The 24,438-nt window shown below is 34.1% G+C and overlaps 1 protein-coding gene across 2 annotated transcripts in view; it reads right to left on the bottom strand.

The window, feature by feature from the left end:
• LOC114325434 (nucleoporin Nup188) overlaps positions 1–24,438 on the bottom strand; it is a 58,611-nt gene that overhangs the window by 2,542 nt on the left and 31,631 nt on the right. For both annotated transcript variants that reach the window (XM_028273504.2, XM_028273505.2), the window contains exons 10-12: positions 19,510–20,077; positions 6,908–7,192; positions 3,676–3,818 (exon numbers count right to left, since the gene is read on the bottom strand). In XM_028273504.2, the coding sequence (XP_028129305.1) occupies positions 3,676–3,818; positions 6,908–7,192; positions 19,510–20,077 (996 nt within the window). The remainder of the gene's footprint in view (positions 1–3,675; positions 3,819–6,907; positions 7,193–19,509; positions 20,078–24,438) is intronic.

The following is a 24,438-nucleotide window of genomic DNA, read 5'->3' as shown; positions in this document are numbered from 1 at the left end:
CACACATTGGTCAAACACTTGTCTTTTTAAACCGATCGGTATACTGCTCCTAAATATGTCTCTCAGAGCTCCGTAGGCTGCCCAAGCAAGAGTTAATCTTCTTTTTATTTCGCATGTTTGGTTATCTCTGCCAATTCTAATTTCATGACCCAAGTAAATGTACTTTTCCACTAGTTCTACTTCTTGTTCGCGTATAATCAGCTGTCCGCTAGGAATCAGATTAGTCATAAATTTAGTTTTAGAAAAGTTCATTTTCAGGCCTATTTTCCAGCAGATAGCGTCTAACTCATTTAGCATTTTCTTTACTTCTCCTAGGTCATCAGTTATAAGGACTATGTCATCTGCAAAACGAAGATGATTTAACTTTTCTCCATCTATTTTGATCCCTTTATTGTCCCAGTTGAGCATCTTAAAGGCATATTCCAGAACAGTTATGAATAGTTTTGGCGAGAGTGTGTCTTACGCCTTGTCTTACGCCGCGTTCTATGCTTATTTGTTTGGTTTTATCATGTAACTTAACACTCATTGTTGCCTCTTTCTAAATATTATAGATGAGTGTACTGTAACGGTAGTCAATGCGGCATTCATTTAGAGCTTCTAAAATGCTATCCAGCTCTATCGTGTCAAAGGCTTTATGAAAATCCACGAATGCTAGGACAAGGGGTTTATTATATTCTATTGACTTCTCAATTAGCAACTTGACTGCCTGCAGATGGTCGTTTGTCCCAAAGTTTGATCGAAATCCAGCTTGTTCTTTTGGCTAGCTTCTTTTCTACTCTTGATGTCACTACTTTTGTAAAGAATTTGTATAAGTGGTTTAGCAGGCTAATGGGTCTATAATGTTCTAAGTCTGTCTTATCTCCCTTCTTATGCAAAAGTATTGTTACTGCGTTTTTCCATTTTTCAGGTATCGACTTTTGATGAAGGCATAAGTTGAAGAGATTTTTTATTTTACCTATAAGAATGTGGCATCCGTTTTTAATGGCCTCTATTACGACTCCATCTTCACCTGGTGCTTTTCCATTTTTCATTTTTCTCAGTGCTTGATGGATTTCGCTAGTGGTTATCTCTGGTAGTATTTCGGAGCCTTGGTTTATTATTTTCTTTGAAACCGCTTCCCTCAGATTATTTTGATTCAGCCTTTGGCTCCTATATAGTTCCAAATAAAATTCTTCTACGATATTTAGTAAATCTTCTCTGTTTGATGTTATTTCGCTGTTTTTATTTTTTAATTTATGTATTTCGCATTTTCCGTTGGTCAATTTCCTTCGTAAAACTTTCAAACTTTTATTTTCTTCTATGGTTTTCTGGATGCTTTGAGTTTTATACTTCCTTAGATCTTTTCTGATTTCCTTTGACACTTTCTTGTTGATGTCTCTTAACGCACTTTTTTCAGTATTTTCGCTTCCTCTCATTTTACTTCGCGTTTTGATTAGTTCTCTAGTTTCTGGGCTTATTTTTTCATCTCTCTTCTTTTTTGGGCAGTTTTTTCGTTGACTTTCTTCAATGGCTCTAATTATGTTTTCATTTAAGTTATTTATACTTTCATCTGAAGTTGTATTTCTTTCCAAAGCAGCGTTTATATGGTGTTGGTATTTATCAATATTTAATGGGGGGAGTCCAGGCTTGCAAGGTTTTCTTTTTTATCAAACGATTTCGTTCTTTTTTGAGGTCTATTTTTATTGTGGCTCTTACCATTCGATGGTCACTTCCTGTAGTAAATTTATTTAGGACGCTCACGTCTGTGATAATCTGTTTTTTGTCGCTGATAATGTAATCTATTTCATTTCTTGTTTTACCATCAGGACTTTCCCACGTCCACCTTCTATGTAGTTTTTTAACGAAAAAACTGTTCATTTGGAACAAGTTATTCTGTAGCAAAAAGCCTAAGAGTGTTTCTTCCCGCTCATTTCTACCTAGAGTTCCAAAATTTCCTAGTGATGTCTCTGCTTCGTCTTCTTTAAGGCCTAATTTTGCATTAAAATCCCCACACAGGATTGTAAAGTGGGTGGGTGTGTCTTTTAGAGCTACAGATATATCATCATAAAAGTCTTCAACTTCTTCGTCTGGATGTTGTGTTGTTGGAGCGTATACCTGGATAATTTTCAGTTTATACCTGTTGTTGAGCTTTAGGGTTACATAGGCAACTCTTGTAGACACACTTTTTATATCAACTACGTTTTTCTTATGTTTTTTATGGATGAAGAAACCGACCCCTCCAACTGATTCGGTTTCGGAGCCAATGCTATAGAAGAGGTGTCCTGATTTCAGCGTCTTTAAGTTTTCACCACGGTGTCGTATTTCGCAGACTCCTATTACGTCCCATTTAATTTCTTTGATTGCATCTTCCATTTCGAAGAATTTTTCTTCTGACAATAGAGTTCTGGCATTATAGGTGGCAACAATATAATATGTATCCTAAAATGTATATAATTTAGGCATAAGTAGGTCGTTAAAGAGGTGTTGGTTCTATAATAACAAACAAAGCGAAGGTTGATAATGTAGCTAAATTGATGTAGTTTGTTTGGGTAACGATAACCTTGCGAATACGAAGCGTTGCTCACGTATAATCTAATTTCAAAGTCTAAGAGAAAGGAAGACATAAAAAGCCCGAGGAGGGGTTAAGTATGGATTATTATTATAGTTAGCATTGTTCGTGATGGTGTCTGAACGACCACCCCGTAAAACAACACCTCCTTAAGGCCTACGCTTATGGACGTTGTATCTTTAAATAAAAGTATGTATAGTGTAGATTCAGTGTTTTTCCTAAGTTCGAGAGTTGGCCCTTTTCCCGTCCCTTAAGGACCAACACGACAAGGAGTTGGAACATTGGAGACAGGAGTGTCCCAAGGAGCAGTTCTTTGTTTCGGGTACAGACGAAGACCAGATCGACAATGAAGGGGGATAAGTAAAACATTCAAAATGGTGAGTTCGGCAGAAGTGACAGCCCGGCATTTAAGGAGCATATACGCAGCATCTGTTCCAGAGTGGGCAGCTGTAAACAGCGTCTGGCCTCATGTTAAAGACAGCTGAACTCAAAATACTGAAGGCAAGCAGAAACCACACTGTTAACTATTTCCCAGGATGTTGTATGGGGAACAAAAGAAAAGCACGGCCCATAGTCCCTTTGCTGGGGAAGAGGTGATCAAAATCTCAGGGATCAAAAAGACTAAATCCACTGTAAAGATCTAAACATGAATGTTAGAAGCCTTTATTATTCCAGAAAATTTGAAAATCTTGTTAGAGAGACTAAACGCTTATAATTGTTAGTTATGGGTGTAAGCGAATTAGGATGGTCTGGCTAAGGAAAACCGTTTCTATTGCTATTAAGTAAACCTCGCCAATTGTACCTTAAAAGCCAAGGACCTATATGGCCTTTAGTGCTACCATATTATTATGTTGGAACAATGTGTCAATTCAATAGAAAATAATGCTTACTTTCGACAAAAGTCAGACATTCATACCACAAGATATTTTGGGAGTTTTAAGTAAAGTTTAAATTGTCATTTTTGTCAAATATTTGACCCTTGACATCTACATATGTATATGACGTATATGCCACTTTCCTAACTAACCGAAGTTTCATCTTTGAGACTATCACAGCAAGAAAAATTTTACAAATCATTAAAAATACTATGTTACAAATAAAGAGAATATATATAACCTAATTATTACCTGTTTACAATAGCGATCATGAGTTCCATGGGAAAGTGATCGCACATGCATACATGGTTCGTAATATCTATTACATACACCATTATATTTTTGGGTCTCAAAATTGCATAAAGGCATCCGTTAATAACCTTCTTAATACCATTCTAAAATAAAATGAAAATTTTTATAATATCGTACAAAACGAAAAGAAGGATCAAGTCCAACACTATTTATATTTTACATGGATGGGATAATTAAAGAATGTAACGTAAAAGTGGAAAAAATGCATGTGGCTTATAGAAATTTAAAAAGAGTAGACATTTCAGAAGGAGCATTCGCTGACGACGTCGTCACATTGGCTGAAAATGAGAAACAACTACAAAGAAATATAGAAACATGGCATGAAATACTAAAAAAATATGGAATGACAATAAAAATAAAAAAGTTATGGTCATGGGAGAAAATGAAGAAGAAGAAAAGATAAACATGGTAAGTAAATATAGAAAAAGCTAGAATCTTCCAATACTTAGGAGTAGAATTAGAAGACAACAGAAATTAATATTATTCAAAAAATGATGAACCTATACTATGCAATGAGCAATAAATTCATAAATAAAAAAGAAATGTCAAGAAAAACAAAAATTAATGTATTAATGTTCAAGTCAATATATAGGCCTGTATTAACGTTTGGTTGCGAGTCGTTTGTTCTCACAGAAAGATAAAAGAGTAAAGTACAGGTACTGGAAATGAAATACCTTAGACGAGTTCGAGGAGTTACCAAAAGAGATTGACTACCGAACATAAACAAGATCTGGAAATAGAGCCAACCATAGAATACATAGAAAGAAGGCAACTCAGTTGGTGGGGTCATCTTCAGAGAATGGATTATACAAATCCGGTGAACGAAATTTGGTAGGCAAAAACGCAAAGAAGAAAGGTAGACCACGACAAACATGGGATAGAACCCTACGAAAGATATTTGAAAAAAGGGGAACAACATGGATAGAAGCAAAGACACTGGCCAGAAATAAGGAATAGGTCAAATTTGTACATACTGTAAATATATAGCAGAATATGAGTTAAGTTTAAGATTAAATTAGATATTAATATTAAGTTGTTTTTAATATTATAATGTATTGTCGCCCTACACCGCTATGTGGTAAACAGAGTTTTTGAAAATACACGCATCAAAATGGTCTAGCGGACAAGAAATGAAAGTCGTTTACTTTCAAGAGGTAATATTTTTCTGTTAAAATAAAATTTGTTTATTATTATTTGGGCATATCTTATCACAATTTACTATATCGGTTTGTAGTTTTGTTGATCTTGAAAAAGGTAAATTTTTTTGAGTTTATCTATTCAACTTAAAAGTATATTCAGTAGTATTCAGTACAACTTTTGCTGCAAGTGTAAGAATTTGTTGTTATTGTGGTTTTAACTTACTTAATATGCAAAGAAATCATTGATCGTGAAACACAGCTACGAGCTATTGATATGATACAGGGTGGTATGAACCGCGACGTGGCAGAATCTGTGCATTCTACCAAAAGTACTGTAGGATGATTATGGCAGCGTTTTCAAGAAACTGGTGATGTAAGGGAAAGACACACTGGTCTAACGAGAGCAACACAACCGGTACATGACAGGTTTGTTCGCCTTCAGGTATTAAGGAACCCAAATGTTACTGCTAGCCAGCTAAGAAGTGAGCTTCAAATCATTCGTGGCATTAATGTTTCTCCTCAAACTGTCGGGAATAGGCTGCATGAGGGTAATCTTCGCGCTAGGACGTCCCATTAGAGTTCCAATATTATCCGATGGGAATCGCACAAGGAGATTAGAATGATTCGAAGAACATCAAATTTGACAAGAACGAGAATGGCCAAATATTCATTTCACCGATGAATCCAGATTTGGTTTACCACCCGATTCACGAAGATCGAGGGTGTGGCGAACACCTGGCATGGCATCTGGCTTGCAATCCGTTCAAGAAGTTGACAGATATGGGACAAAGCAGGAACTTTGATGGTTTGGGTTGGAGTTTTAATAGGTTTTCAAACTGATCTCGTTCATATTGAAGGATTCTTAATAGCAAATGCATATAAAGGTCATATTCTTGGACTAATTGTTAGTCCATGCGCTGCACAATTCGGAGAAAATTTTTGACGTGCACGACAATGCACGTCCGCATGTTGCAAAAATCTTGAGAATTTTTTTAGAGCAGAACAATATTAGGTATGGCCCTTGCCTGCTAAAACCCCTGTCTTGAATCCCATGGAACACGTTTGGGATATTCTAAAAAGACATGTGCAAAAGCAAGGTTAATATTCTAAACAAGGGAGCAGCTGCTAAACTGTATGCCAGATTAACCGCAACAAATTAAGCAAGACGATATTGACAATTTGATAAGAAGTATGCCAGATCGATGTCGAGCTGTCATTAATAATAGAGATGCTCTTACAGTCTACTAGCAAGAGCCTAAGGACTTTATTTTTAAATTTTAGTTGAGAATTTTTCATTATTATTTTTTATTTTTTAAACTTTCTGTATAAAACCACCGTTTGTTGTATTATTTACAATTTATCGTTAACCCTCTTCTTGGCAATGTAACAAATTTGTAATATTTTCATTTTGGGTTCTAGGTGAATTCTAGGTAGCTTGAGGTATATTTTGTTAGTCATATTTTGTACTAATAATAAAAAACTATCCCTAAATGGCAATAGTTGGCTTATATTTTTATTATTGCCGATTTCTGATGATTTCTAATTGATGCCATCTGTTGGATATATTTGATAAATGTTTGAGAAGGTCCTCGACTGCTTTTAGTAACTTTTATTTTTTTCTAAGAAATAGTGTGTTTTTTTATTTTGGTGATTGTTTTATATTGTGCAATTATCCTATAAATAGAAAGTGTACATTTCAGTTGTTTTTGTTTATTGGATTATAAAAAATCGTCGCATATTTAGAAATGTAACAAATTTGTAATAAATTCAAATTTGGTACTTAGCAATAGATTAAAGGTAAAATTTCTATTTCATAAATTTTTAAATGAATCTAGAAGGGCATTAATAGAAAGAAAACACACTTTTCACATTTTTATTTTGGTTTGCCAAGAAAAGGGTTAAACAGCGTCCAGATTTGTTGAATTTCAATATTTTCCAAATAAATCGTTAGATTACCATTTAATTATTCTTTGATTACCTTGTCCCTTAGACCATGTGTATAAAGAAAAAAGTATAAAAAAAATAATACATACCAACAGATATGCGTAAGACCCATTAGACTTACGGTACCAATCGACACTCCAATTTATTTGCAACGTATCAAATAGCATTAACATGCTGATAATAAGATCTAAAGCTCTCAAAGCCACCGTAGTTCCTACCATTCCGAAGACATACTCAAAAAGTTTCTCGGCCAAGTTTAGGAAAATGTAAATCTTAGAAATAGCCAAACCTTGCATATTTTTGCAACACGCTGTGATTAGTTGAAACAATGAAGAAGTTATTGACCATGCTTCTTCAACTACTAGTGGATTAACCTGTAACAAAAATATAATTTTAAACAATTTTTAACAGTACCCGACGTTTTGTTTTTGTTTTCGCTTTATATTTCGAGGATCTGATTCTGTAACTCATGACAGAAAGAATAAAATTCCTTCTCCTTTACCAGTTAACTCTTCTTAGTCGTCAACGTTAGTCTTTTATATGATTACAAGCCGTTTTGGTATTCAACGCAGAAACTATTACCCAAAAATTACTTCTATATATGTAGATATGTAGCTTTAATCAATAAAGCTAAGACAAAAATAATGGTGGTCGACAGATTCGACACTATTCAACTGACTAACATGTTACAGGAATACCAGATAGTAAACACCTTTGTCTATCTCGGGTCTAGTATAACTAACGATGGTAACTGTGAAGCAGAAGTTCGGAGACGTATTGGTATGGCAAAAAATGCGATGAGTCGCCTAACTAAAGTTTGGAAAGACAGATCTATCTCTCAAAATATCAAGATGAGACTGGTGAATACCCTTGTATTCTCAATATTTCTATACGGAGTAGAGTCGTGGACTCTTCGCGCATGCGAGCGCCAAAAAATTGATGCCTTTGAGGTGTGGTGCTGGAGAAGAATGCTGCGCATACCTTGGACAGCTCATAGAACAAACTTTTCCATTCTAAACCAACTCAATATTAAAAAAAGGCTGCCCACAATACGTCTACAACGAATTTTGCAATTCTTTGGTCACGTGGTTCGCAGAGGTGACGACAGTTTGGAGAGATTAATTGTTTCTGGAAACGTTCCGGTGAGAAGATCAAGAGGACGATCACCAACTAGATGGTCTGACCAAATAAAGCATTCAGCTGGAAACTCATTCTGCGAAGCTCTTAGAGCAGCTGAAGATAGAGACCAATGGAGAAACATTGTTAGGAATATTGGAAGAAATCACGATCCTCAGTAATGGGGAAACGACAATAGAGAGAGAGAGAGAGATGTAAAAGTAAACAACTAGTAGAAAGACAGTGTGAATCAGTTATTCACCAAATAGCGTGGGACTCTAAGGGTATTAACATCGATGGAAAGAAACTAAATGTATCAAGGACAAAGTGATAAGCTTTTAATCCTGTCTCTGATAGGATGTGTTCAATACGAATTAAAACTAATAAAAGGAACTGGAGTATAATCAATAGTGATGCACCGTCAGAAGACAATAACGACGAAATAAAAGATCTTTAGGTACTATGAACAGCTAAATGGCGAATACGAATGCTGACCTAAACGTGATGTGAAAGTAATAATAGGTGACTGTAATGCTAAAGTCGGAAAATAACCTCTGTACACTGCAGTAACTGGTAACCACAGTAAACATGAAGTATCAAACGATAATGGTCTTAATGAAAAACTTACAGAAGTGAAAAATAAATATGAAGAAGAAATCAATAAAATTCTCCAACAAAGTACCCATTTACAAACAAAGCAAGCCTGGGAACAAATTAAATCTGCCGTAGGAGAAGCTAACGAGATAATAGTTAAGGGCGACTTCAAGAGAAGTATAAACAAAGATTGGTTTGACGAAGAGTGTCAGGCGAAAACAAATGAAAAGAAGAAGATCAGACAATTATTAACAGATATGTAATAGAGATTGCAAAATACGAGGGAAACTGAAAGTTCTGTGTAGAAAGAAAAAGAGATACCTAAATGAGTTTAGAACCTAGAATAGGTCAGGCCATGTAGTTGGAGTGTTCACATTGTTAAAATGGCGTGCACCCTATACTCCATGCTATGGCATGCTGGACGAGCCATACAGTCTGTAGTCAACACCCCGAAGTATGAGCGGGAACACAAAGTGTATTAATACTCATACGCTTATGAAACGCACCTGGCGGATCATAAGGGCCTTCACATTTTGCTCTTTTTCCACTTGTCTTGAGTGAAATGTCTTTAATCTTTCCTATCAGCCTCTCTTAGCTAACTCTCGTTTCTTCCGACCCCGAATGGCGATAAGGTTTCCGAAGGCAGACGGGTCGCTATATTTCTTTCTACTACATATTCTTCACCGAAAGATTGCCGGTATAAGCAATCCCCCACTTACTGACCAACGGCTTCAGGCGGATGAGTTGGTAAGTGGTAGGGCACCCTTTTGTCCTGAGGTTGTGAAATCGGCCCCGAAGGTTGTGAAAACACCCCATTAATGATCCAGAGCAATACGCCCTAGTCAATCAATCATGGTAATGCTCAACACTAAAAAAAATTCCGGAGTAAGTCCTCCGATCGGTTCTCCGGGAAGGACAGTTTTGAGTTCACCACAAGATAATACATTGAAGTGCAGAAAGAATATCAAGATCTGTACATGGAATGTCAAAACCTTATATAAAGCAGGAAAAATCCACAATGCAATACAGGAGATGAAGAGAATGCATATTGAAATCATGGGAATAGCAGAAATGAGATGGCCAGATTCTGGGGAAATACAAGTGGAAAATCACAAGGTATACTACTCGGGAAAAAGTGATGGATCACATGAATCTTCTTTACGTGCCATCTCCGCGACGAAGGTTGGCAATCATCATTGCTACCAAAATGAGTCACATCACTTGGAGTCAGAAACGACAGAGGAGACCTCCTAGAAAAATTCGCAGAAGACTCAGAACTCGTTGTCACTAACACATTTTTCCAATTACCACCTCGAAAGCTGTACACATGGAAATCCCCTCAAGACAAACCCGGGAGAATTATTAGAAATCAAATAGATTACATTTTAGTAAACAAAAGATTCCGAAACAGCTTTACAACTGTCAAGACTTATCCTGGAGCAGACTTAGAGACGGACCACGTTCCACTGGTGGGAGTATTTCGCGTCAAACTCAAAAGAGTGCAGAAAAATAAATCACAATCATACGATCTACGTATGCTAAAAGACCCTGACACGAAAATGAGGGTCCAAGCCACGTTAAACGAGCAAGTAACTGCAATTAGAGACGCATCGAACGAAGAACAAATGATCAAACAGATGAGCGAATAGTTCAAAATGTAAAGGGATAGACACTTAAAGGCAGATAAATTAACCAAGAAGAAATCATGGATGACAGATGAGATCCTGTAACTAATATACGAAAGAAGAAATGCCAAAAATGACCCCGACACATGCAAAACAATCAATATATCAATAAGAAGGAAAGTTATAGAAGAGAAAGAAAAAGAAGCAATGGAGAGATGCCAAGAAATCGAGATTCTACAATCAAAGTACGTTAGTCACAATGTACATAGGAAAGTTAAGGAACTCACAGGTGGACTAAGACGGAGACAGAGAGGAAATCTAACTGATTCTGACGGAAACATCATCTTAGATATCATCTTAGATAAACAGAGTAAAATTAGAACGTGGAAAGAATTTCTAGAAAACCATTTGAGGACGAAAGAGATAACACTTTTGAGCTAGAAGAAGAGGTAAATGATGGACCAAGAATATTACAGCAGGAAGTTTATTCTGCCATAACACAGCTAAAGGATGGCAAAGCAGCAGGTCCCGATAATATACAAGCAGAACTACTCAAACTGATGGACAACGAATCAATAGCAATAATCACAAAGATATTCAACAATATATACAATATACAACTCTGGACAAATACCAACAGAATGGCTGAAGTCTGAGTTTATTGCACTTCCAAAAAAAGGAGATAAAAAGTGCGAAGAATATCGTACGATAAGCCTGATGAGTCATCTCCTAAAATTGTTCCTAAAGGTAATCCATACGAGAATTTACAAGCTATGTGAAAGTCAAATTTCGCCCAACCAGTTCGGGTTCATAAATGCTTTTGGTACGAGAGAGGCTTTGTTTTCAATACAAGTCTTATTCCAGAGATGCAGAGACGTAAATTGCGACGTATACGCATGTCTGGTTGATTACGAGAAGGCCTTTGATCGAGTACAACACGCCAAGATGATGCAAATACTAAAAGAAGCAGGAATTAACAACCAAGATCTGAAAATAATTAGAAACCTTTACTGGAATCAGAATACAAACCTCAGAGTTGACGGTGAACTCACCGAATATGTCAAAATCATGCGTGGAGTGAGGCAAGGCTGCATTTTGTCCCCCTAATTTTCAATCTTTACTCTGAAAAAAATTTATCGAAGCTTTGCACGAAACTGAAAAAGGTATTCTATTAAACGGGTACCGTCTAAATAATATCAGGTATGCAGATGACACCATAGTATTTGCGCACAACCTAGAAGACCTAGACAAGACCTTGACCACCATGATCTACAATTGTGATATTTGCTTGATTGAATTTTCCGAAAACGACAAATATAAGATACGTTGTCATGGGGACTGTAGACGATATTTTTGTCTCAAGTGTTCTGGTCTCAATAAAACCGTCTCAAAAACTCTAGTAGATCCAAAAAATGCCCATTTAAAATATTTCTGTACATTATGTGATTCACCTAGCCTCAGATGTTTAAATGAAAAAGTAACAAATTTAACAAAAAATCAAATACCACAAGAGAACTTTGACGCCTTACTTCAAGTTACTAAAAAACTCACAGATAATTTGCCTGTATTTATAGAGACATATGATTTATTAGCAAAAAATGACGACAAATTAGACTATCTTACAAAAAAAATTGACGAGATTCATAAATTAAATAACTTGTTAAATCCTGAGTATCTTTTAAAATCCATAAGGCAGATGGAACAAGATATTTTCAATATATCGTCAGTTTTTTTCGGCTGTTCAAATGACACGATTAAAATACAAGTCCAAGATACACATTCATCTGAGATAAAGTTGGGATTAGAGAGGCTCTCTTCACACATCAGTGAAATATCTAATCAAATGTGTAATCTTTCCAACAAACTACCTACTATACCAACGAAGAAAGAGGTATCGAAGAAAAACATAGTATATGCCACTTCAAGTACCCAAACTGAAGACACCCAGCATTTTGAAACCAGTACAGTCAAAAAAACAAAAATTGCACAAGATAAATGTCACTTTGTCGTCATTAGCAACTTAGCCCCAATATACACACCTATACAAGTAGTTCATTACATTAAAGAGAAGCTAGGTATCAAGGAATTTATAAGATGTTACGCCCTCCTTAAAGATGCCAACTCAGATACTGGCTCCTCATTCAAAATAGGTATTAAGTCTAAAACATCTATTGACTTATTATTTAATAAAGAAATTTGGCCACCGGGTGTAAACGTTAAGTGGTCTACAGAATCCTTATACTCCGAACCAACGACTTCATCTGAGACAGATATAAATCAGAAGAACATCAGAAGCACGGTTAACTTGGAAAATCCAATTACCATTCCAAGTAACAACAAGAATGAAGTTGATACCACAAATATACTGACAGACAAGCAGGCCATTGCAATGTGCAAATCTAAAGATCCTTTCCGTTCTCATATTAATTTCATTAAGAAGGATACTTTAGAACCATCGATAAATCTGGATCCTTTGACCCCACCAAGAGTTAGATTGACCAATAACTCGAATAGTCGATATCTGTTAGCCAGATTAAGGGAACCGGATATCTTGAAGGCCATTAAAATTCATCTTGCTTTTCTACACGACCAACCTGCATCAGTATTTTATGATGGGTATACCAACACAAGTGTTAAACTCTTTCTGGCTTCCGAAGGACTTCCGACTAAGAATGAAGATCTAAGAAAAATTCTTCTAGAATTCAACGATGCTTATGGAATCGGTGCAGATGAAGTAGACGCTGATCTTGCTGCTTTTAGGTCTTTTCTCACTTCGGAAAGAATTATTCACCTGCAAAAATCAAGGGAATGTCACCGAAATTATTATTCCACTAGCTCTCCAAGACGAAATTTTTAAATAATACGACGTGTTCTGAGGAACTAGACACCTCGAATAATTTTAGTGATGACAACTTTAGTATGGTTCTGATTAATATTCGTTCTATAAGAAATAAAACTGACGAATTGTTTTTGTTTCTAGAGGAATTAGGATTTCCCCAGATAGTTGCTGTTACAGAACACTGGCTTGCAGTCAACGAGCCTTTTTTTGTAGAGAATTATACCACAATTGCTAGGTATGATCGTCCAAACTCAGCTCATGGAGGCACCCTAATTCTTTCTGCAAACAATGATTTTTCTCTGATAACAAAATATGACTTTTTGTTGAATGAAGCCTTCTTTGAATTTTCCTTAGTTTTTAATAAAAATCTTAATCTTTACATTATTTGCATCTATAGATCACCTGACTCTTCCGTGGAACTATTTTTTCAGAACCTGCTAAATTTGTTAGATGACTTGCCTCACAAAAGCAGAAAAATTATATGCGGAGACTTCAACATAAATTATGCTGCTGCTTGTGCTACCCAAATGTTCTTGGTCAACATATTTGAATCATATGGTCTCTCCATGCACGTTAATTCTCCTACAAGGATTACAAAAACTACATCTACCATAATTGATTATATTGTCTCCGATTTCTCACCCCTTGATGTTTGCTCTACAGTTATTAATGCGGAACTATCGGATCATGAAGCAGTATATACGAAATTTAACATCTTCAGCAAACCCTCCTCGAAAACCCGACGTTTAGGTAGGATTTTTTCCGCTCGGAATTTTCATAAATTTCAAAATTTATGTTTAACTTCTGACTGGCATTTTCCTTCTACGGACGTGGACTATAATTTCAGTGATTTTTTGGAGAAGCTTGTCTGTATCTTCAATAAGGCATTTCCTTTAATTACGATTAAGCCAAAACGTCGCAAACCCTGGACTACCAAAGGTATCCGCATATCAGCAAAAAATATGCGTTCACTACTTTATATCAAGAAATTTACTACCAACGTCTCTGTCACTCAATATATCACCAATTACAGAGTCACATACTTAAAACTCATCAAATCAGCTAAAAAAGCCTACTATCAAAATCGTCTGGGAAGCTCCAAAAGTGTTGCAAAAGAAACTTGGTCCATAATAAACGATCTTCGAAACAAAACCCACGCAGCTCAAACATTTGCCCTTCCAAACCCTGAAAATCTAAACGAATACTTCATTAACGTGAGTAAAAATATAACATCCACTATTCAGTCTCAACAAGATCCCATTTCCTATCTCCCTAATTCAGAAATTGTCTCGAATTCATTCTTTATAAGACCAATCTATAAATCTGAATTGATCCAAACGATCAATAGTATCAAAAGCAAATCATCTTGTAGTACTGATGGACTATCTATAAAAATCTTCTCAAATCTCACAGATAATGTGTTAGAACTCCTCGTGTCACTAATTAATGATTCCTTTGAAAACGGTAAATTTCCAGAGTGCCTAAAGACAGCCATTATTATTCCTCTTCATAAAGGTGGCGAAAAATCTAATGCCTGCAACTATAGACCTATTGCCCTACTACCGGTACTCTCCAAAATTATTGAGAGGCTCATAAAAACCCGACTTATGTCCTTTCTCTTTGATAACAATATTTTATCACAAAATCAGTTCGGCTTCTTAACTAATAAATGTACAACTGATGCCATGTTTTCTGTACTTCACGAGGTTTACCAAGCACTAAACAATAATCTTTATACTGCCACTGTTTTCTGTGACTATTCCAAAGCTTTTGATTGTGTAAATCACAACATTTTGATTAAAAAACTTAATTACTATGGAATTCGAGGTATTTCTTTGAATTGGTTTAAATCTTACTTAGATAATAGGAAACAATTGGTTAGAGCAAATGATACTGACTCTAGTCTCAAAAACATTATATGTGGAGTACCACAAGGTTCAGTATTGGGTCCTCTACTTTTCCTGATCTTTATAAATGACATCACTAATTTAAAAATCGATGGAAAAATTTTTCTTTTTGCTGATGATACCAGTATCACTTGGAGCAACTCAACTATTGCAACTCTTCATGCAACTATAACTTCTGATCTTCTTACGATAAAAACCTGGTCTGACTCTAATTTACTCTCCTTTAACGTGGATAAAACGGTAGCATTATCATATAAAGGTGCTCTTCAACCCCTGCTTGTGAATAGCAGCCAGATCTCTACCGTTGATTCTGTAAAATTTCTTGGTATTCTTTTAGACAGCAACCTCAAATGGTCCCTTCATATCGATTTGTTAAGTAAGAAACTCGCCTCGGCCTGCTATGCCATAAGATCTGTTTCGAAGGAACTCAATTTAGCATCTTCTAAAATAACATATTTTTCTTTATTCGAGTCTCATCTTCGATATGGTCTTCCTTTTTGGGGGTCTAGTACAGCTGCCCAATTTGATGTTATTTTCAAATTACAAAAAAGAGCAATAAGATATCTGTTTGGCCTCAGAAGAACAACCCATTGCAGAAGTTACTTTAAAGATCACGAAATTTTAACCCTTCCATCTTTGTATATTTTAGAAACTGTTTGCTTAATTCGTAAACACATGCATGTCTTTCCAGCAAGGCCTCATCATGACTACTCCACCAGAAATTCAACTTTTGATGTCTATTTACCGATCCCGTCTTCTGAGTTAGTAAAGAAATCTATACTATATTCCGCAAAAAAACTATACAACCATCTCCCTTTACAACTTAAATCTGCAACATCCTTTCTCAAGTTCCGTAAAATGACAAAAGCTCATTTATCTAAAAGACCATATTATTCAGTAGAAGAGTTTCTTAATGACTAACTAAGAAATCACAGTAATGTACAAGTAACTAAAGTGTATTTATCTATATTTGGGTGTCACATACAGCAGCTTAAACTTATTAAACTTATTAGTTCCTTTGTTTGTGTTTTATTATATTGTAGGTTCAATTTTGCAATTTATAGTAATTTTGCAATATATTGGTTTTTGTTTTTTACTTCACTTTTTTTTAACTTGTTTATATATTTTTTTTATTGACGATTTATCTAATTTTATAAAATTGTATTTGTTATTGTTATTGTTATGTATATCTTTTTCGTGAATCTATGTTAAGCTTTGTCCATAAAATTGTATAATTTTCAGTGACAATAAAGCATATTTCTATTCTATTCTATAAGACCTCATGGACAAAATCACGTATTACAGTCAACAATATGGACTCAATATAAACGTAAAGAAAACAAAGCTTATGGTCGTCAGCAAGAAAAAGATAACAGAAGGTCAACTCTATATCAACCAAACCCCTGTAGAAAGAGTGAGGCACTACAACTACCTCGGCACCATAATAAATGAAGAATGGACCAACAACCAAGAAATAAGAGCGCGCATCGGAAAAGCTAGATCAATCTTCAACCGTATGGGGGCGTTTTTCAAGAGCCATAACCTTTCTCTTGGTATAAAAGTAAAAATGCTGAGATGTTACGTCTTCTCTGTCCTGTACTTTTTATGGTGTTGAATCATGGACCTTGAACGAGGATATGTGCCAAAAATTAGAAGCATTTGAGATGTGGCTATATCAGAGAATTCTTAAAATCCCTTGGACTGATCGGGTCACAAATGAGGAGGTTCTTAGAAGAATGGGGAAGAACCGAGAAGTACTATCGAGAAGTACTATCGAAAGTTGGAATACTTTGGACACATTATGCGAAATTAATCCAGATATGCGCTCCTACAAGCCATCCTGCAAGGAAAAATATTTGGAAAGCGAGGTCCAAGAAGAAGAAGAACATCCTGGTTAAAGAACCTCAGAACCTGGTTCAACACAACATCTGTGCAGCTTTTCCGCGTTGCTGCAGATAAAGTGAAGATTGCCATGATGATCGCCAACATTAGTCACGGATAGGCACATCAAGAAGAAGAAATGAGTTTACATTACAAGAGATAAAAGAAAAGTTCGAAAACAAAGAGATGAAGTCGTTCTATTAAGGAGTTAAGAAGATGGGAAAAGGTTACCAAAGTCACTGTAGTTATACGAAAGGCAAAGATATTGACGGAGTCAAAAAAACACTTCGAAGAGTTACTGAATGGTGAGGTGGAGCGCGAAACAGTAATCAACTGGACAGTTGGAGAAGGTGAGATAGTTGAAAGGCAACCATCTACAGAGGAGGAGGTGGTGACAGAGATACAAGAAATGAAAAATAACAGAAGTCCTGGGAAAATGACATATGCATAGAAATGATCAAGTCTGCTAAGTACATATCAACAGCAGAGAAGGATATATCAACTAATAGTACAAGTATGGGAAAACCAAATAATGCGAACTGATTGGTATGAGGCCCGTATAGGCCCGCTGTATAAAAAAGGAGACAAACACGTGTGACAACCATAGAGGTATAGCCTTATTAGGTACTCTATACAAAATCTTGGCAAGAACATTGAGAAATACATTAAATTGCTATACTCAAAGAATCCTACAAGACTACCAGGCCAGCTTTAGAAAGAACAGATCTACTACAGACCAAATCTTTTCTTTAAAGGAGATACAGACAAGTTGTTACGAAGGTAAAGTTCCTCGGCAAGTTTTGTTTGTGGATTTTAGACAAGCATATGATAGAGTCGATAGAGTCAAAATGTATCGAGCGATGGAACATTTGCGTATACCAAAAATATTGATTACAATAGTAAAAAGGGCACTAAATAACTCTACCTGTGAAATTGCTTGACACAGTCACATTTCAGATCAATTTACGGTTGCAAAAGGCGTGAGACAGGAAGATCCTTTATCCACTACATTATTCAACTTTGTGTTAGAAACTGTTATCAGAAAATACAGCATAAAGGTGGAAGAAATTATCATGAAAAATGAAATTCGGATTGGAACTAAATGAAGACACAACGAAATATATATGATTATATATGAGGGACAGAACAAAAAAATATGACGATTTTAGTCTGTAAGCCGTTTAAGTTATAGTTTTGAAAGGAAATAGAAAAGAGAAATGGAAGCTCGATAGCAGGATAGTGTGACGAAGCAGGCTACTCACGACCTGGCCTATTTTATCTTTTAACGTAAACAAAATATTGATTTATGATGTTCGATCTTTTTCTGGTAAATTCGATTTTACCTGCTTTGCTATTGTGTAAATAAAACCCTTCGATTGTTATTCTAGAATAAAATGAATTCTTCCCTGGAACAGTGTAATAATGTATAAATAGGGGTTTTTGGAATTATAGTATTTTTACTACAAAAGCGATATTACGTAGGTCAAAATTTTTGACGTAAGAGAACTGTCAAAACATTAGAATGTGACTTTTCATTATTGCCATGTTTATTATAAACATGGCAATAATGAAAATGAAAAGTCACATTCTAATGTTTTGACAGTTCTCTTACGTCAAAAATTTTGACCTACGTAATATCGCTTTTGTAGTAAAAATACTATAGTAAGTTAGTTGTGAATTTGAAAACGTCGCGTCGCGGTGTATTTTGATATGTAACGAGTGCGGTATATTTTGTAATTGTAATTATGTAAGTAATTATTAGATTTGGTGTAATAAATAAATTAGATATTGTAGTTTGTAAAATAAAAGATATAAATTCAGTGTTTTTCATTTGTTTAGAAGTAAGTTATTAAAAATAAATAAAGTCAACTAAATTAAACTTAGTGCCTAAAAACATAAATAATAAAATAGTAAAGTCAGTTTTGTAACAATAGCTAAAAATTAGGCAGTTTAAGAGCTCAAATGAATTCAATATACGCTTCTAGACAAGGCAAACTCCAAATATATAAAACAGTAATTAGAACTACAGTAACATATGCCTGCGAGACACAGACATTAAATAAGAAGGAAGAGGAGACTCTAGAAACATGGGAAACGAAAATGTTTAAACGCGCATTCGGAGGAAGGAAGACAGAAAACTGGTGGGAGAGAAGAACCAACAACGAATTAAGACTTTGTACAAAGAACCTACCATCACCAGGTTCGCGAAGTAGCAAAGAATCAGATGGTTGGGACATGTAGAAAGAATGGCAGCGAACAGAATGCCTAAACTAGTTATGACTAGAAAACTCATCAGTCCCAGAAGAAGAGGTATGCCCAGAACGAGGTGGATTAATAAAATGGAGGAAGACCTTAAACACGTGAAGGTGAGGGACTGGAAACGAAAAGCACAAAACAAAAGTGAACTGAGAAATATTGTTCATCAGGTCCTTCAGAGTACTTAAAATTTTGTATATACACTTAAGTTTAAGTTTGGTTTAAAATAATTGTGTACTTAATAAGTTAATCTTATGATTGTATTTTATAAAAATGTCCTATGTCTTTAGGACCTCTTGTGCGTATCAATATAATGTTCTCTTTATCTATTGTAATGTAACTGTCTATTCTAATACAGTAAAGTGTAAAAACTGTACCTGCATTAGTGTAGACACGTAATCTTCAATAAAAAGTAAAGAAATAAATAATAAAAATTATCCACGTATTTTAAAATACAAAAATGCGTGTCTTACCTTTGTACTATCTCCATAAAGCAAGCTATATAAATAAACTTCAATTTTCATGAAGAATCGATTAAAATCAAAATTCAAAAAATCGAATCCAATTTTGGAACTTGCATAAAGGGCCAAACCATGGAACAGAAGTTTCACCAGAGGTATAGCAGAGGCATGCTTTAGGAATTCGCTTATACAATATGTATACTTTGGTATTATCCCCACATAAGAAAACCAGTAACTTACTTCGTCAATGTTCTTAAACAGAAAAATGTCATTCACAATGGTAATACATAACATCCAAGGTAATAGCGGCTCTCTAGTTACGATATCAAATGCCCAATATTCGTTATGCCAACGATATTCGTGGACTACTGTATATTCGATCTCTATAATAGGTCCTAAGAATTCTAATACTCTCTCAAGTTCACCTGATGATACTTCAAAATGCTTGCGAAGTATTTCTAACATTTTTTGGATGACTGAGAGAATGGATAACCTCGTAGTGTGGTGTTCGTATCTATAACGCATAGCTATTGTACCTATAACTTCCATAGCTTTTCCTGCCACAATGGGAACATCTTCCCTACAAATAAGAAAACACAATTCAAAATTAATAAAATCAACAAGCTAAAAGTAATAAAAAAAATCTTTCTGCTCTAGAAATTTTCCGAACTAACTATAAATAATATAATAAAAGGATTTGGTTGTTGTGGGGTAGTTGACTAACTGGAGGTGAGGGTTGACTTGGTAAAACACTAATTGTTCATACTTTATTTATTGAACACTACTACTTATTATCAGTAACAAGTTGGTGGACGAAAGTCTATATTATAACTACCTTGATGGTTGAATAATGAATGCTGAATAATGAATGATCTCTTTCTTTACTTGTTACGTATCTATAATCAATCCCAATTGTTTATTATGATTTTTGACACGATTCGACCTAATGAAATAATTATATCAAAATAGCTGACTAAGGTGATCTTGAAACAAGTGCATTATATTGGGAAATTTGTGTCACCTAGTTATTTACAACAACAGGCAATGTTTGTTTTAAGATATTTAAAAATTAAATGAATATGAGTTGCTTTTATTTTGGAATGATAATATAAGTCCTGTACATCCCCTACCCTTACAAGAAAAATTTTATGAGAGATGTACCTTATTTTCTCTGCCTTTCCGACAAAGAAGAAAATTTTTCTAAACAACGTCACCAACTCATTACTGTGTTAAAGATTTATCTAAATATATACAAATATAAAATACAAATATAATATATACAAATATACAACTTATTGCCCTATGAAAAAAATTAGTCCTCAAACATCGTCTATTCTTACTTATTACTTCCTTATATCTCGCGAAATTCTAAACTCAGAAATTCTAATGTATATTTCACCTTTTCCCTACTTAAAATAAAATTATAACTTTAATTCTTACATTTGAACTTACTTTTTAATTATACTTCTTTCACTTTTAAAATAATTATTTGATTTTCTGACCTTTTACATATTCTTCAATTAAAAAAAATTTCTCCGATTTCTTCCTCTTCTTCTTGACTGGTACTTTACTAATACATATTTTCATTTTCTTTATACTTAGTACTTTCTTCATAGTGTACTATTAAACATATTTCTTCTTCTTCATATTTCTTCATTAAACTCGTATTTACTTCACATATTCTTCCTTTCTAACCCTTACCTACTCATCGGGTTTTTCGCAGCTTTCAATCCTTGTATTTGCTTCCGGTCCTTTCTCCACGTCCTTAGTCGTGGGAAGGTTTGTTCCAAAAAGACAAAATGGATAGTTATGCGCTTAAAAAAAATCTTCTACATTTTGCATCCCTAAATTCCTGTCTGATCCGAACTGCTCAGTCTTGATGAGAGTCGGTTAGCTTCAAAACATGAAATGAGCATGCTAAAATCTTCTGATGTTAATTTTGTACCTTTTTCCTTGACAAGAGCGTGTTTTTTTTAATTGTCTTTAATTAATTATGCTTCTAATAAATTTAAAAAAAATCAATTGTCTACTTAATTCATCATAAAGCATAAAAAAAATCATATTTATACTAAAATTCAACCGCTACTAAAAACTTGAAATCAAAAATCTTATTGTCGGTATCAAAACTTCAACATTCAATAAAAATTCGAAAGAAAGTGGTAATAAAAATAGACTATATTTTATTAAAAAAAATCACGAAAAAATCTATTTACCTATCATTATTCTATCTAGCTAGAACTATTCTTTTCAATGCTATCTATCTATCTAACATCTAACACCTATCTATTTAACATCTATCTAGCTAACATCTATCTAGGATTATTTTCTTATCTCGGTTATTTTTCTTATATAGGGCCCTATACTATGTGCACGTCTACTACCTATAAAATTAACCTAAAAGTTAAGAACGAGAAAAATTTATGAATAAACGCTAAATAAATAATGTGAGTTTTTGCTATTTACTACATAATAGTTTTTCCTCACTTAGTTCAGCTTAGTTCGGTTCGGTTCGCGAATGGTCACTAATTACGTCACAAAAAAAAGTCTCTATTTCTCTAATTGAGATACAGTCTTACATGACCTCATTTGAATTAAATAAGTATATTTATATTATAGAATTTAAAGTTAGTTTACCTTAAAAAAAAATTAAAGTAACTTAATATTATACTAAATACCTACATGTACTTGAAGCAATAAAACGTATTCTTCTTAAATAGTACTTTTTACTGTATAAAATTCTTTTTAATTATTCGGTTTCCTAATCTTTTGTAGTCAAATCTTCTTTAAATTATCCTTAAAACTTGTCCTTCATTATGATAATTTTTAAGGCTTAATTGTCCATATTCTTTTGTCTTTTTCCTCCAATGGGGTTTCCTTGTCATATATATCTTCCTTACGTCATTATAACTTGTATGTCTTTATTTTCTTCTTACATCATTACTTTCTTTTCTTCTTAAAATCAATGTATAAAAATTCTTGTATATCCTTGTACATAAATAATTTTATTTTCTTTGTCATCTTCATGTTTTTTTTATTTTCCTTTTTAGGATTCTTCTCTTTGTCTTGTCCTTTGTAAAAAAAATTCTCTAAATCTTGATTCATCGGTCCCATAATATCGGAACTCATATTTTCCGTGAAACTTATTCTTGTCCATCATGTTTGTATTTTCCTTTCTTCTTCTTTAAAACGTTTATTTCTTTGCCGTTTCTTATATATTTTCAATAATATTATTTCAATATATTCTCAAAATTCTTCATTATCGTAATTCCATTAAATTCTAATTCACCTTTCCTAGTGTGTAATTTCAGTAATTTTTATGTCTTATGTAATGAGTAAAACTCTATTCAGCAAATTCCTGATGTATGTATTTCTGACTCGTAATTTCAGGGTCAGGTAACCACAATATAATATACTTTATGCCAAATAAAAGCCTGATATAGCATTTTGATCCGTTCAAGTTAAAAATAGATTTATGTATACATATATTATGTACTCGCATTGAGTTAAAAATAGTTATTATGTAAATAAAAATCGTAAACACTTTTTAAAAGTTCTATCTAGGTATTTAAATCAAAGTTCGTCTATTTTCAAAAAAAAAATAAAATGTAACATCACTTATGTAGTTAAAATATCAAGTAACTGGTCAAATAAATGCTTCTTGAAATGAATATTACGAAAAACTAGACCTAATTTACTAATTGTATTAAAAATAATTAATCCTAATTTATCCCAAAATAACTATATATTATGCATTTCACTATATTATTAATAAAAAAAGAAAATTTTACGTGTATGTGAGACTGTATGCAATGAAAAAAATAGCTCAAAAGTTACTCACGCGTACACTATTGTCATTGTCCACTATTAATTGTCCATGAAGTCTGGTCTTCTTGACGTTGGGCGTGGCTCCCATGTCTCCAAACCTTGTTCCTGCCGACGTCTGCTACAGCGACCCTGGCTAGGTCTCTCCAACTCCATATTTCCCTCGCATACCTTATAATATGTACCATTTAATGTGAGGATGGATACGTTACCCCAAATTTTCTGCGCCTCCATTTCCAGTTTCTTTCCATCTTCGTCCCTGTATCAGAAGTCCAAAGGTTCTCTCCAAAGGATCGCCATATAAAAGGATTTGGTTGTTGTGGGGTAGTTGACTAACTGGAGGTGAGGGTTGACTTGGTAAAACACTAATTGTTCATACTTTATTTATTGAACACTACTACTTATTATCAGTAACAAGTTGGTGGACGAAAGTATATATTATAACTACCTTGATGGTTGAATAATGAATGCTGAATAATGAATGATCTCTTTCTTTACTTGTTACGTATCTATAATCAATCCCAATTGTTTATTATGATTGTTGACACGATTCGACCTAATGAAATAATTATATCAAAATAGCTGACTAAGGTGATCTTGAAACAAGTGCATTGGGAAATTTGTGTCACCTAGTTATTTACAAAAACAGGCAATGTTTGTTTTAAGATATTTAAAAATTAAATGAATATGAGTTGCTTTTATTTTGGAATGATAATAAGTCCTGTACAGTAAATATACGGGTCATTCCATTTCAAATCACTCAATTTTGGAGCAAAAAAAATTTTGGACCTCCGATTTGTCTGAAAATGGGTATATAGCTTCTGCGGGACGTAAAAATAAGATATTTAAGGTCAAAAAATCTTCTTCTTATTTTTTTCTCAAATTGTTATTTTATGCGATTTTACAGTGAATTGGTGTTTATTTATACAAATTTGCATTTTCTGTCGTAAAGTATCAATGGAAAACATAATATTTTAATAGAAGGGACTCAAAAATGTCATTATATGGCATTATAACAAGTTACTTTGATTCAAAACAAGCTTTCGATCAAATTTTATAGTGTAGAAAACGTTAAAATACCGTTTTTTACATTTTTCCTCATTCCCAAAATACATCATA

The sequence above is a fragment of the Diabrotica virgifera genome, chromosome 10, assembly GCF_917563875.1.
Source record: "Diabrotica virgifera virgifera chromosome 10, PGI_DIABVI_V3a".
Lineage (NCBI taxonomy): Eukaryota > Metazoa > Arthropoda > Insecta > Coleoptera > Chrysomelidae > Diabrotica > Diabrotica virgifera.
This window is presented reverse-complemented; position numbering and strand designations above follow the sequence as displayed.